The sequence below is a fragment of the Cervus elaphus genome, chromosome 20 (assembly GCF_910594005.1).
Source record: "Cervus elaphus chromosome 20, mCerEla1.1, whole genome shotgun sequence".
NCBI classification, from domain to species: domain Eukaryota; kingdom Metazoa; phylum Chordata; class Mammalia; order Artiodactyla; family Cervidae; genus Cervus; species Cervus elaphus.
The window spans coordinates 42378000-42388981 of NC_057834.1; the positions used below are offsets into that span (position 1 = coordinate 42378000).

The following is a 10982-nucleotide window of genomic DNA, read 5'->3' on the forward strand; positions in this document are numbered from 1 at the left end:
AACCACACAGAACAGCGGGAGGAAGACTGCGTTTTCCCTGCCTGTCTTGGTCAATAACTACCTCATCCCTCAAGGGCCTTCCCAGCTTTGTCACTCACCTCCCTCCCAGACCCGTCCACACTGTCACATAAAAAGAGGAGCTTGAATGGGGATTAAACCACGAGCAGTTTTAATGGTCTGGTTTTCTCCCTCCCATTTCCCCCACTGTTAGTATTATTACTACAAGAATAAAGGATTCCTGAGAGCCTGTCCCCTCCTCTCCCTGGGACCCCCTTGACAGGACTCACCCCACCAACCCCCCTCCCCCCCTGGATTTCTGGGGAAAAAAAAAGTGAAAGGCACTGCAGGGGTGGGGGGCTGGAGTGCCAGTGAGTCTGAAGGGCATGCTGGGACACAGATGGGGCCGCCATCCATGCCCACAGAGGTGAGGAGTGTCCCTGACCACCCCAGTATCAGGCCTTCCCATCCTCCCCCCCACCACCCCCCGTCCCACATGGGGGGGCTGCAGCAAGAAAATAATTAGTGTTGGGCTCAGAAAGAAGGAATGGAGGACCCACTCTACTAGGACCCAAGGAGGGACCGAAAGTAACTACCATCCTCAAAAGCTGGTTGTCCTTGGGGGTTAGCGGAAGAGGAGGTGAACAAAACGTGAATTATAATGGAGCTCCCCAGCCCAGGGACCAGGCAGCAGCAGTGACCCAGGGCTCCCAAGGAAGAGGGAGGGGCTCAGTCCAGGCCTGGGCCCTAGTTGTCCCCGCTGCCCCCTTGCCGAGCCCTGATGAACGCCATGCCATGGGTGCGGAAATGGGTCTTGAGGTTGAGAGGGCTATCGCAGCTCTTGCCACAGACCTTACAGGTCAGCGGGCCTCCTGAACCAGGCAAGGGTGACTCTCCACCATCTGGGTCGGACCTGGAAGGAGGAGGGGCCTCTTCCTCCCCATCCCCCAGGCCTAGGGCACTGGCACTCCCCACACCCCGTTTCTTCTTGTGGCTGATGAAACGGTGACGGCTCAGGGAGCCAGGCGAGGCAAAGCACAAGCCACAGTCGAGGCACTGCTGGGCACCACCGTCCACCCTCAAGCCCACCACGAGGCTCTGTTCTGCCGAGCCGCCGCTCCGGTAGCGCAGGGGGCCGTGGCCACCCGACCCGGGTACGCCCCTGGGGGACTTGGCTGGAGGTGTCGTGCTGTCAGGCTCCTCACTGCAGGAGTCTGAGGACTGGCGGCGCTTCCGTCCCGGCCCCTGGAGAAGAGAGGAAAGGAACTGGGTGTCCAGGTCCCACGGCCCCGGCACCCCCACCCCGCGCCCTGAGGCCGCATCCACGTCCCGCAGGCTCCCGCTCCCACCGTCCTCGCTCGGCAGCTTGGGCCTCCGCCTACCTGGGCTCTGGCACCAGGGCCCCGAGCCAGGGCACTCCCCCGGCCAGGGGACTGGGCCCCGAGCGGCAAGCCGTGCCGGACCTGGACGTGTTTCTCCAGGATCAGGCGGCTGCTGAAGGTGCGCTTTCCCTCTGTGCAATACCTAAAGAGGAGAGCGGGCGGGGTGGGCGCCGGGGCACAGCCCAAAGACCAAGGCTCGTGGCTTGAGCAGAGGGAGGCCTCAACCGTCAGTCCACTCAGACCTAAGAGGCAGGTGGGAAGGTGTTTTGGGGAACCAGGGTCGGGGGCACCCTGCTGGACAGAGAAGAGGACAGGGGCACAGGGTGAAGGTTACCTGCAAGGGTAAACTCGCTTGATACCCTCGTGGTTGACCCTGACGTGGCGCCTCAGGCTGGGGGCCGAGCAGAAGGAGCGCTCACACAGGCGGCAGGGGAACTTTTTCACTGACTAAGAAAGCAGGCAGTGGGGGATCTCAGAGCCAGGCTCCCACCTGGAACCCCGTCCCCACGGCCACACAGGCCAGCCCAGCGCAGCCCCTCACCTTGCCGTGCTCCTTCTTCATGTGACCCACATACTCGTCACGCTCAGGAAACCAGGAGTGACAGAGGCCGCAGGTCCAGCCTCCCGGGCCGCCCCCCCCGCCCTTGATGCCTTTGCTCCCCAGTTCTCGCCGGGGCCGTTTGCTTGGGCGAGGGGGCTCGGGGGAGCTGGGCGGCTCCTCCTCTTCTGAGGTGGAAGAAGATTCCTCAGTAGGGGCAGCGGTCCCTGCCCGAGACACAGCCAGCTCCTCGGGCTCCGTCTTGGGGGTCAGAAGGGCACCCCCAGCTCCTTTCCCAGCGGTCTCCTCCCCCGGGCGCCCAGACTGATGGGTGTTCTGTGAGAGGGAGACAAGGCGTGTGGCTGTTGGGGGGGGGGGGTGGGGAGGGCCTGGCTTTGCCCAAGTCCTGGCTTCTCCCCTGCTCCCACTTCCAGAGGGGTGTGTGATCTTAACCCCGGATTGATACAGCTGAGCACCCCACCTCCGTCCCTTGACTCCTGTACCTTGAGATGTTCCAGCATGGTCCTTTTTTGGGCAAAAAGGAGAGGACAAGATGGGCACTTGAAGACGCTGACACGCTGGGGCAACAAGTGCTGGTCGAAGTGTGAGGAGAGGAGGGGTTTGTGAGTGAAGACTGTGTCACACATGGCGCACTTGTAGATCATCCTGCATGGAAGGAGGGGACAATGCCAACATCCTGCCCCATCAAGGCCCAATCCCCACTCCTCCCACCCCACCCCTATGCGCCCTCCCCAGGTCTCACTTGGCCTGCTGCGTGTGGAAGCTGGGATGCTGGGTGTAGAGGTGGGCGTGGGCGCTGGGTGCAGACTTGAAGGCCATGGGGCAGATGGGGCACTTGTGGAAAACCTCGCAGTGTGACGTCTGGATGTGGGACTTGATGGAGTTCACACCCCCAAATACCACTGCACAGCTGGGGCACCTTGGGGAGAAAGTCGGAGGCACAGCGGTGAGTAGGGGGCATCCCTACAGCCACCCCCAATCCCATACTCATTCTCAGGGACCGGGTGGCCTGAGAAGTTAATCAGCAGTGGACCATGAGCAAGTGGAGGAAGGAGCCACAGAACCCAGTCCGGGAGGGGAGGCCTGTGGAGGTGGAGCTGGTGTTCCAGAGGTGGCCCTGCTCGCTCCTCTCTGTGGGGAGCGACGGAAAGGCAGAGAGCTCAGGCTGCACTCGTCAACACAGCACGGCCGAGTGATTCAGCAGGAGAGACGGGCCCGCCTTCTAAAAGGCTGGTCCCAGGAGCCACGAGACCATCAAGTACAGGAGGAAAAGTGTCGACATATGGGGAGGAGGTGTGGGAGGCACCTGTATCCTACGCGGCGAGAGAAATGTAGGCAGGCCTCCCGGAGATGGGTCTGAAAATTGGCTTGCAGAAAGTTGCCCCCACACTCAGGACAAACGTGGGGAGGTCGGTTCTTATGCATGCGCTGGTGGGCGCTGAAGCTGCAGCGGTTGGGGAGCATCATGGGGCAGGTTGGGCACACCTGTCGAGGGGGTCAAAACAAGGTGAGTCTGTGAGGAGGGGCCTGTCCCCCATTCCTTCTAACCAAGCCTCCAGACCTTCCTAGACCCTGTCCCCATGGCACCTGGCTGTCCCCTTCCCAGGGAGGGGCTGTGAAAGGTAACTCACGTTGCTGGTGGCCCCAGGGGCGGGGGGCCCGAGCTGCTGGAAGTGGGCAGCCATGCCAGCCTTGTCGCGGCACTGCTCCTTGCACTCCAGGCAGCGGAAGCACGTGTAAGTAGAGGTGGCAGGCGTGGTGGGTGGCTCCGTTGAGAGCGGCAGCACGGGGGCCTCGGCGGCAACTGCAGTAATGGCGGATGTGGTGACAGCCCCTTCACCCTTGCCCAAGGTGGGCAAAGCTGGAGGTCCGAGGGCAGGTGGGACAGCCAGCAGGGGCGTGATGTCCGGCTGCCCCACCATCTGGTCCAGGGCCACCGGCCTCATGACCAGATGTGAGCACTGCATGACGAGCCCCTTGTCCTTGTGCTCGCGGGCATGCAGAAGCAGGCTGCACTTGTTGAAGAAGACCAGGCGGCGGGCGCAGTGATTGCAGGTGACCTCAATGCGCATGCTCCGGCGGTCATAGTGTCTCGCCAGGCTCTTCTCCAATGAGAAGGCATCCCCACACTCGAGGCAGCGGTAGCCCGTGGGTGGCAGGGCCAGCCCGGCCTCAGCCGGCGGACTCAGGTTCGGCCGGTAGGCAGGCAGCAGGTTCTTGCTGTTGAGGATCTTGTTGAAGGCCTCCACCAGGCTGGACTGGGTCCGTGAGATCACCGTGCCACCCGCTGCCCCTGGCCCAGTGGGCGGCTTAGAAGGCTGCACCATTACCACCGAGGCGCCATTCACCTTCTGCCCCCCTGTCCCCAGCCCTGTCCTCCCCTCAGCCTTGGGCAGAGCTTGGGGCACCAGACCCAGCACATTCTTAGGCATCGTCTTAGGGCTGGTGGCAGTGCCCCCAGGCAGAACCACCGCTTTGCGGGCCACGCTGGCCGCCATCAGCATGGCAGTACTTGCATTCTGAATGGTGGCCACGGGCAACACCGTGCCCTTGAGCCTTGTGCCGTCACCCAGTTGGACACTCACCACCTTCGGACCCTCAGGGGCTGGGGTTGCCGGGGACAACTTCAGGAGGTTAGCCTCTGCCAGGAAACCTCCCTCAGCCAAGGGGGCAGGGGGATCAGGGTCTGAGGGGACCCGGGTTACAGTCCTTGTGATATTTCCACAGGATGTTTTAATAGTCTTGATCCGCACCTTGAGGGGCCGAGAGGAGCTGGAGGCGGGGGAGTCATTGCTGTCCTCGTCCGCAGCCTCAGCTCCACTGGAGGGACTCTGGGGACTTCCCGGGGAAGACTTGTCTCCTGGTCCCTCATCCTCCTCCTCCTTCAGGGGCTGACAGCTGGGCCCTTTAGGGGAGGCAAGCGGGCTCTGGTGCCCCGGAGACTTCTTGAAGAAGGACACCCCTGCCGCCTGGGAGGGGGAGGCACTGGCAGGGACTCCCGTGGCCTCAAGACTGGTGCCTGAGCCTGGCTGGGCAAGGCTCTGGGGATGAAGGGGGCTGCAGCTTTCCTGCTTCAAGGACCCCAGCAGTGGGGGAGAAGTGGGGGGCAGCAGGGCTGGGCCATTCTCCCGGGTCAGCTCAAAGGGAGAGGGGAAAGCAGGTGGGGTCAGGGCCCCTTCCCGAGGTGGGGAGGGTGCAGAGGGAGGAAGGGGATCAGGGTGCTCCCCTGGCTCAGGCCCAAAATGAGTAAACAGATCCAGCGGAGCTTTACTTTCCAGGGATTTTTCTTTCCAGGTACCCCCACTGGGAGGAGCTGGAGAGCGTGGGGTTCCTGGAAGGGATGGCTCAGGGCCCCCAAAACCATTCTGCATCAGACGAGGTCCCAGAGGGCCTTCCTTCGTCACTCCCCCGACCCGGGCCCCTTCCCCTCCTGAACTCCCAGCCAGGGACTCTGATTGCTCAGGACACACAGTGTTCTTGACGATGACGCTGACTGCTGAGACGTCCGGCGGTGGCAGGCTATGGTCAGAGGCCTGGGCGGGCCCCCCAGGGCCATCCCCGGCAGGAGTTGCTGTTGCTTCTCCAGATTCACCTCCTACACTGGGTTCAGGCTTCCCGGAGCCTCCTGGCCCCTCATTTTCTTCTGGCCCAGAGTGGATGGCTTCATTTGCGTCAATGTCAGGGATGTCAAAGGCAGCAAGGAGGTCATCAAAATCAGGGGTCTTCATGTCCCCCATGGCAGTCGGTCCCAGACCTAAGAATAGGGGAAAAAGTGAGAAACTGAGATGTCTGAAAGCAGGAACTCTGGATCTCCTCCCTCAGGATCTCCATATACATTCCCTCTCAGAAGCCCATGCACACTGACTTAGGTACACCTCCATCATAGTGCAAATCCTAGAGAGCTGATGGAGGCACCTGTTTTGCCAAACCCTAAAACTGGAAAGGAAGGTAGCATGCACATTCCAGAGAGAGATCCAGAGAAGATCCAGAGAAAGCAAAGGAAAAGAGACGTCTCAGAAACACAGCTGAGAGATAAGACAGTAGAGATGGAGGGAGCTCTGCGAGCGTCCTGGTTGAAACCACCACAACCCCTCCTGTTACTCAACTGCCTTATTCCTGCTGTCTGAAACAGCGGGCAAGCAACTTGTTTAACACAGGGTTGTTCTGAGCATGATATGAACCCTAAACCTGAGAGTCAGAACCCACAGAATAATTGATTATTACAGCTAGGACAAGGACATGCCAGGCCGAGAAGGCGCTGGGAGAGAATAAGCACTGGAAATCTAGGGCTGGGGTCAGAGACGAGAGTCAGGGGTCAGGGAAGGTCAAGTCTGGGCCACTTGGGGTCATTACTGGCACTTGGAGATCTAGCTGGGTGAACAGGGAGAAGTGGGTTCAGGGAAGTTGCCCAAGAGACCCAAATGGAAAGAATAAGACACAGGAACAGAAAGAGACAAAGAGAAGAAGCAGCGGAAAACCGTGCCGGCAGCCTGGTCACAAGGGCCCAGCCTAGGCCTCTGCTGTCACAAACACCTGCTGCTCCCTCACCTGCCTTCCCAGGAGTGCCTGGCCCTCCCCTCGCCAACCCCGCCCCCGCCTCCCCATCTTGCTCTCTCAGGACTAAAACTCCAGGGTATGAGCTTATCCAGCACAGCTGCCACAATGGGGAAAAGTCAGGCCCCTCACTCCTGACATTTCTCCTCTGAGCGCCTCGCCTCAGGTTATCCCCAACTCACACTCCTCACCCTTTTCATTTTCCCTTGGCTTTTTTCCCATTACAGTGGCCCCGGAAGGCTCAGCCCCCACCTGTCCCAGTACAAGAAAAAAAAAAAAAAAAAAATCCCAAGAGACTAAAGCAGTACCAAACCAACAGGGTCAGCCGAGAGCCTGTGGGGGACCCAGGTCTGTTCCCTACCTCTCTCTCCCCACAGTGTTTCTATATCTAGGAAGAAGCAACTGAAGAAGTCTCTTTCCTGCCACATTCCCTGCCCAGGATGCAAGCCGTTTCCCAGGCCAATTCTCTCACCTCCTTCCAGCCTTTAGACTGTAACTGGAGAGAGTCCCAGCAGGTGGCAGCTGGCATTGCTGGGACCAAGGTGGGGGTGGAGGGAGAGGGTACCAACTAGAGGAAGAAAGGGGAGTCCTCCCTTCATCCCCCTCTACTTAATTCTGCAGGTTCTGGGTTTAAACAAAGCCCTCTACCCTTGCGTCTGCCCTGCTGGATGGCTGCAGCCCTCCCCTGCCCCGGCGCCCTTCCCACCCTGAGAGGCCAGAGCCGCCTTCCGCTTCGGCCCTCAGAAAAGTGGGCTGGTGGAGCACAGATCAATGGGGACTATGAGAATACACCTACGAACTTGCCTCCCCCAAGCAACTCCCTCTTTGACGTCCAAGTGACTTAGAGGTCATCGGATAGTCAGGAACAGGCAGTAGATCAAGCAGCGGAGCTCAAGGCCGTAGAGGCTTCCCCCGCCCCACAGTCCAGGCCTTTCTGCGGCTGCTGCGCCCTGTCTCTTGGGCTCCAGCCCCCCTCCTTCCCTCCGTTCTTCCCCAAAAGCCAAAGGAAGGGGTTGAACAGGAAGAGGGTGAACTGGCTTGGGTCGGGTGGGGGCCCCGCGTCCCCTTCCCTGGCCCGGGGCCTGCTGCGCAGAGGAGGGCGAGGGGCCGGCGGCCGGGGGCGATTAGGCTGCCGCCAAGCTGGGCAGCGGGCTGAATTAAGTCTCTGCCATCTGCCGAGGACCTGCGCGGGGTGCATGTCCAGGGTTGCGGGGAGGGGGCGGAGTGTACATGGGAGAAGTCAGAGGGGAAACTGAGGCGCGCCGCCGTTCTCTAGTTCTCACCCGCGTGCGAAGGGAAGGACGGGCCTCCGCCAGGCCAGGCCCTTAGGGAGCTGCCGCGCCGCACCTCCCGGCCCAGGACTATACCGGAGTAGGGGAGGCGTGGAAAGATAGTGGGGAGGGGACAGTCTCTGCCTGACTCGCAGCTCTCCAGCCGGGGTCCGTCCCAACTCCGACCTCCTTCCCTCCCTCCCTGCGCAGCGCAGCCTCGTCCCCGCGCGGACTCCTGAGGCTCTCTCGAGACCAGAGAGGAATCGGAAGGCGCGCCGCGGCCCGGGGCTCGAGGTTGAGTCCCGTCCGGGCCCGGACGCTGACCCGCGCCCAGGCGGGGTGCAGGCTCCGCTCCGGCCTGGCCCAGTTCCCCCGCCCCCACCCCCACCCCCAGCCCCGGACACGGACACCATTTTAGGTCGCGACATCCCGCGGCTTCCAGTCCCCGGGCCGCGCTTCGGACACCTCTTGGGCCGGGGGCGCCAGGAGTTGGGGACCCCGACCCTCCCTCCACGTTTACCCTGCTAGGGGTTGTGCTTTCAACAGGCTGGGAGTTTCGCCCACCGGCCCCAAGGAACGGGGGCGGCATCGGGGCCACAGTAGAAGCCATCCCGGGGGGCGGCGCGGAGGTGGGGGGGGTAGTTGACCAAGTGGGGGAGGGGCGGGGGTATTTACCCGCCCCCCCAGGGGGCGGGGCCAAAGGCGGGTATTTACCCCAGACACGCTTTCTTGTTCCGCTCCCAGTGCAGGCTGAGACCCGGCGGTCTCCCCACGGCTCCGGCCGCTACCGCCGCCGCCGCCGCCGCCCTCTCCACGACCGCCGCTACTTCCTGCTTCTCTCCGGTTCAGCCTCCCCCTCCCTCAGCTCCCTTCGCGTTCCAGGTCTGGGCTGCCCGCTTTCGCACTCGCCATTGGTCAATGCCCCCGTCGTTCAGTACTGCGCCCCGCCCAGCTCCACACTGGGTTGGCCTTAAGTGCTGCCGCTCCGAACCAGCTCCGTACAGCCTTCCCGGCATCATTGGGCAAGAAGCTTGGTCCTTCTGGAGATGCTTCTCCTCATTGGTTGCGCCGGGGCCTACCTGCCCCCATCTGTGCGTCTCAAAAATGATTGACCTCCGCTACTGTCGCTTAGAAAGAAACCAATCTGATTCCCTGCTTTCCTACTGGAGGCGGTGACTAACCCAGGTGCGTCTCCGCCCCTTCACTCCCTATTGGCCACGATCCAAGAAGCCTGCAGGTCGCTTATGCAAATTTCAGAACCCTCTGCTTTTTATTTGTTGGGCCCTTTGAGGAGAACCTCGTTGGCCCTGAGTGGAACCCGGATGTGTGGGTTCATTTGCACTGTTTTCTCAAGCAACACCCCAGTGTCAGTCTTTCCGTGCAGAAGTCACAAAGTGGGACGTCACCGAAAGCATCACGTCATCTGGTTGACCATTTCCTCACGGTTTTCCCCCTATCTAAACCGTCATATAATCTACTTGGATGGGATCTTCGCAAGGGCTAGTTCTTGGGCGATGGCGTCAACCACTGCTCCTCCCTCTGCAGGAGGGCTCGTAGCGGGGGCGGGATTTGTAGTGTGGAAGGAACAGGCACCTGAAGCCTGGGACGGGCTTGCAGACCGGAAGTAAGGCAGAGGTGACGTTAGGGTGCTGGCGTGGCCAGGTCCATTTCAAAAAGGGATCTTAAAGCGGCACTGTGGTAGGCTTCCTAAGCACGGAGATAGGGGGCGGAGAAACCCGCCCCACCTCCGTTACCCATTTAAGAGTTCTCGTCTTCCCCGCCCCCAGCACGGGTGGCGGGGGGGGTGGAGTCGTGGCCGGTTTTCCCGCGCTTTGTGGCCCCGCCCCCTGAAGGCGGAGGTAAGAGGAGGGGTACTCTGAAAGTGATACTCTCTAATCGGCCTGGCGGGCTACAGTCCTTGGTGGGGAGGGGGATCCCAAAAAGTCAGACATGACTTTGCGACTAAACAACAACAGCAAGTCAGTAAGCGCTCGCTGAACTCGTTTGCAAGTCCAGTATACCACCTCATGCATACCCCAGCCGGCCGGGAAGCCTACCTATTCCGCCTTGTACACAGCCGCTGAAAACCTTAGATGTAGTTATTAAGATGTTTCTGTTGTGCTTTCCAAGACTCCCGTACCCAGGACACGATGGCGCTCCCTGAGAGAGTGGGTAATAGCGATTGTATTGAAGTGTGAATCAGAACCTCCGGATGGGAGTATTGGGCTACCACTTGTCATATGGTTCCATCGGGCAAGTTGCTCAACCTAGTCAACCAAATTTTCTCATGGGTAAAATTGGGATTATAAATGCCCACCTGACATGTTTTCTGTGAAGATTTTAACGGTTTAGAATGTCAAAGTGCTTTGTAAAGCCATGGCAAATGGAATTAGAAACCCCCTCTCCAGCTCTGACTTTCTCAAGGTTGCCTGCAGTTATCCCAACTCACAGCTCCTCACCCACCTCTGAACAAACTAACTAGAATCGCATACTGGATGTATGTGAATGTATGCAAGTGTGTGTATGGGAATGCCCACCGGCATTCCATTCTCCTCTCCTCTGACTCTTCCTGTGCTGCGGTGCTTAGTCTCTCAGTCCTGTCAGACTTTTGCAAACCCCATGGACTGTAGCCTGCCAGCTCCTCTGTTCAAGGGATTCACCAGGCAAAAATACTGGAGTGGGTTGCCATGCCCTCCTCCAGGGGATCTTCCCAGTCCAGGGACTGAACCCAGGTCTCCTGCATTGCAGGCAGATTCTTTACCACTTGAGCCACCAGGAAAGCCCATGGAACCATAATTACGACTCATAAACTGGTACTATTGTTGTTGTTCAGTCACTAAGCCAGGCCCCACTCCTTGCGACCACATGGACTGCAGCACACCAGGCTTTTCTGTCCTTCACGATCTCCCGAAGTTTACTCAAACTTATGCAAACTCATGTGCATTGAGTTGATGATGCCATCCAACCATCACATCCTCTGTTACCCCCTACTCCTCCTTCCTTCAGTCTTTCCTAGAATCAGGATCTTTTCCAGTGAGTGGGCTCTTTCCATCAGGTGGCCAAAGGATTGGAGCTTCAACTTCAGCATCAGTCCTTCCAATGAATATTCAGTACTGATTTCCTTTAGGATGGACTGGTTTGATCTCTTTGCAGTCCAAGGGACTCTCAAGAGTTCTCCAGCACCATAATTCAAAAGCATAAATTCTTTGGTGCTCAGCC

The 10982-nt window shown here is 59.7% G+C and overlaps 1 protein-coding gene across 3 annotated transcripts; it reads right to left on the reverse strand.

The window, feature by feature from the left end:
- Nucleotides 1-146: 146 nt before the first annotated feature.
- On the reverse strand, nucleotides 147-8635 carry ZNF687 (zinc finger protein 687). Of its 3 annotated transcripts, none has more exons than XM_043876144.1 (9): nucleotides 8478-8635; nucleotides 3570-5692; nucleotides 3245-3423; nucleotides 2681-2857; nucleotides 2421-2583; nucleotides 1921-2253; nucleotides 1714-1826; nucleotides 1380-1521; nucleotides 147-1242 (listed from the first exon to the last, which is right to left on the reverse strand). In XM_043876144.1, the coding sequence occupies exons 2-9, from the start codon at nucleotides 5673-5675 to the stop codon at nucleotides 745-747; spliced, it is 3711 nt and encodes a 1236-aa protein (XP_043732079.1). In that variant the 5' UTR covers nucleotides 5676-5692; nucleotides 8478-8635; the 3' UTR covers nucleotides 147-744. The 3 variants fall into 3 exon arrangements, with proteins under 3 accessions (XP_043732079.1, XP_043732078.1, XP_043732080.1); XM_043876143.1 differs by lacking the exon at nucleotides 8478-8635 and adding an exon at nucleotides 7776-7975; XM_043876145.1 differs by lacking the exons at nucleotides 147-1242; nucleotides 8478-8635 and adding an exon at nucleotides 7776-7981 and having other exon boundaries at nucleotides 1480-1621.
- Nucleotides 8636-10982: the final 2347 nt, after the last annotated feature.

Excerpts from the sequence above, each read along its gene's own strand:
- ZNF687 (XM_043876144.1), bottom strand. The coding sequence starts at position 5,675 with ATGGGGGACATGAAGACCCCTGATTTTGATGACCTCCTTGCTGCCTTT. Across the intron at positions 2,584-2,680 it reads TTCCACACGCAGCAGGCCAA|GATGATCTACAAGTGCGCCA; the intron begins GTGAGACCTGGG and ends CCTTCCATGCAG. Across the intron at positions 1,827-1,920 it reads TGAAGAAGGAGCACGGCAAG|TCAGTGAAAAAGTTCCCCTG; the intron begins GTGAGGGGCTGC and ends CTGCTTTCTTAG.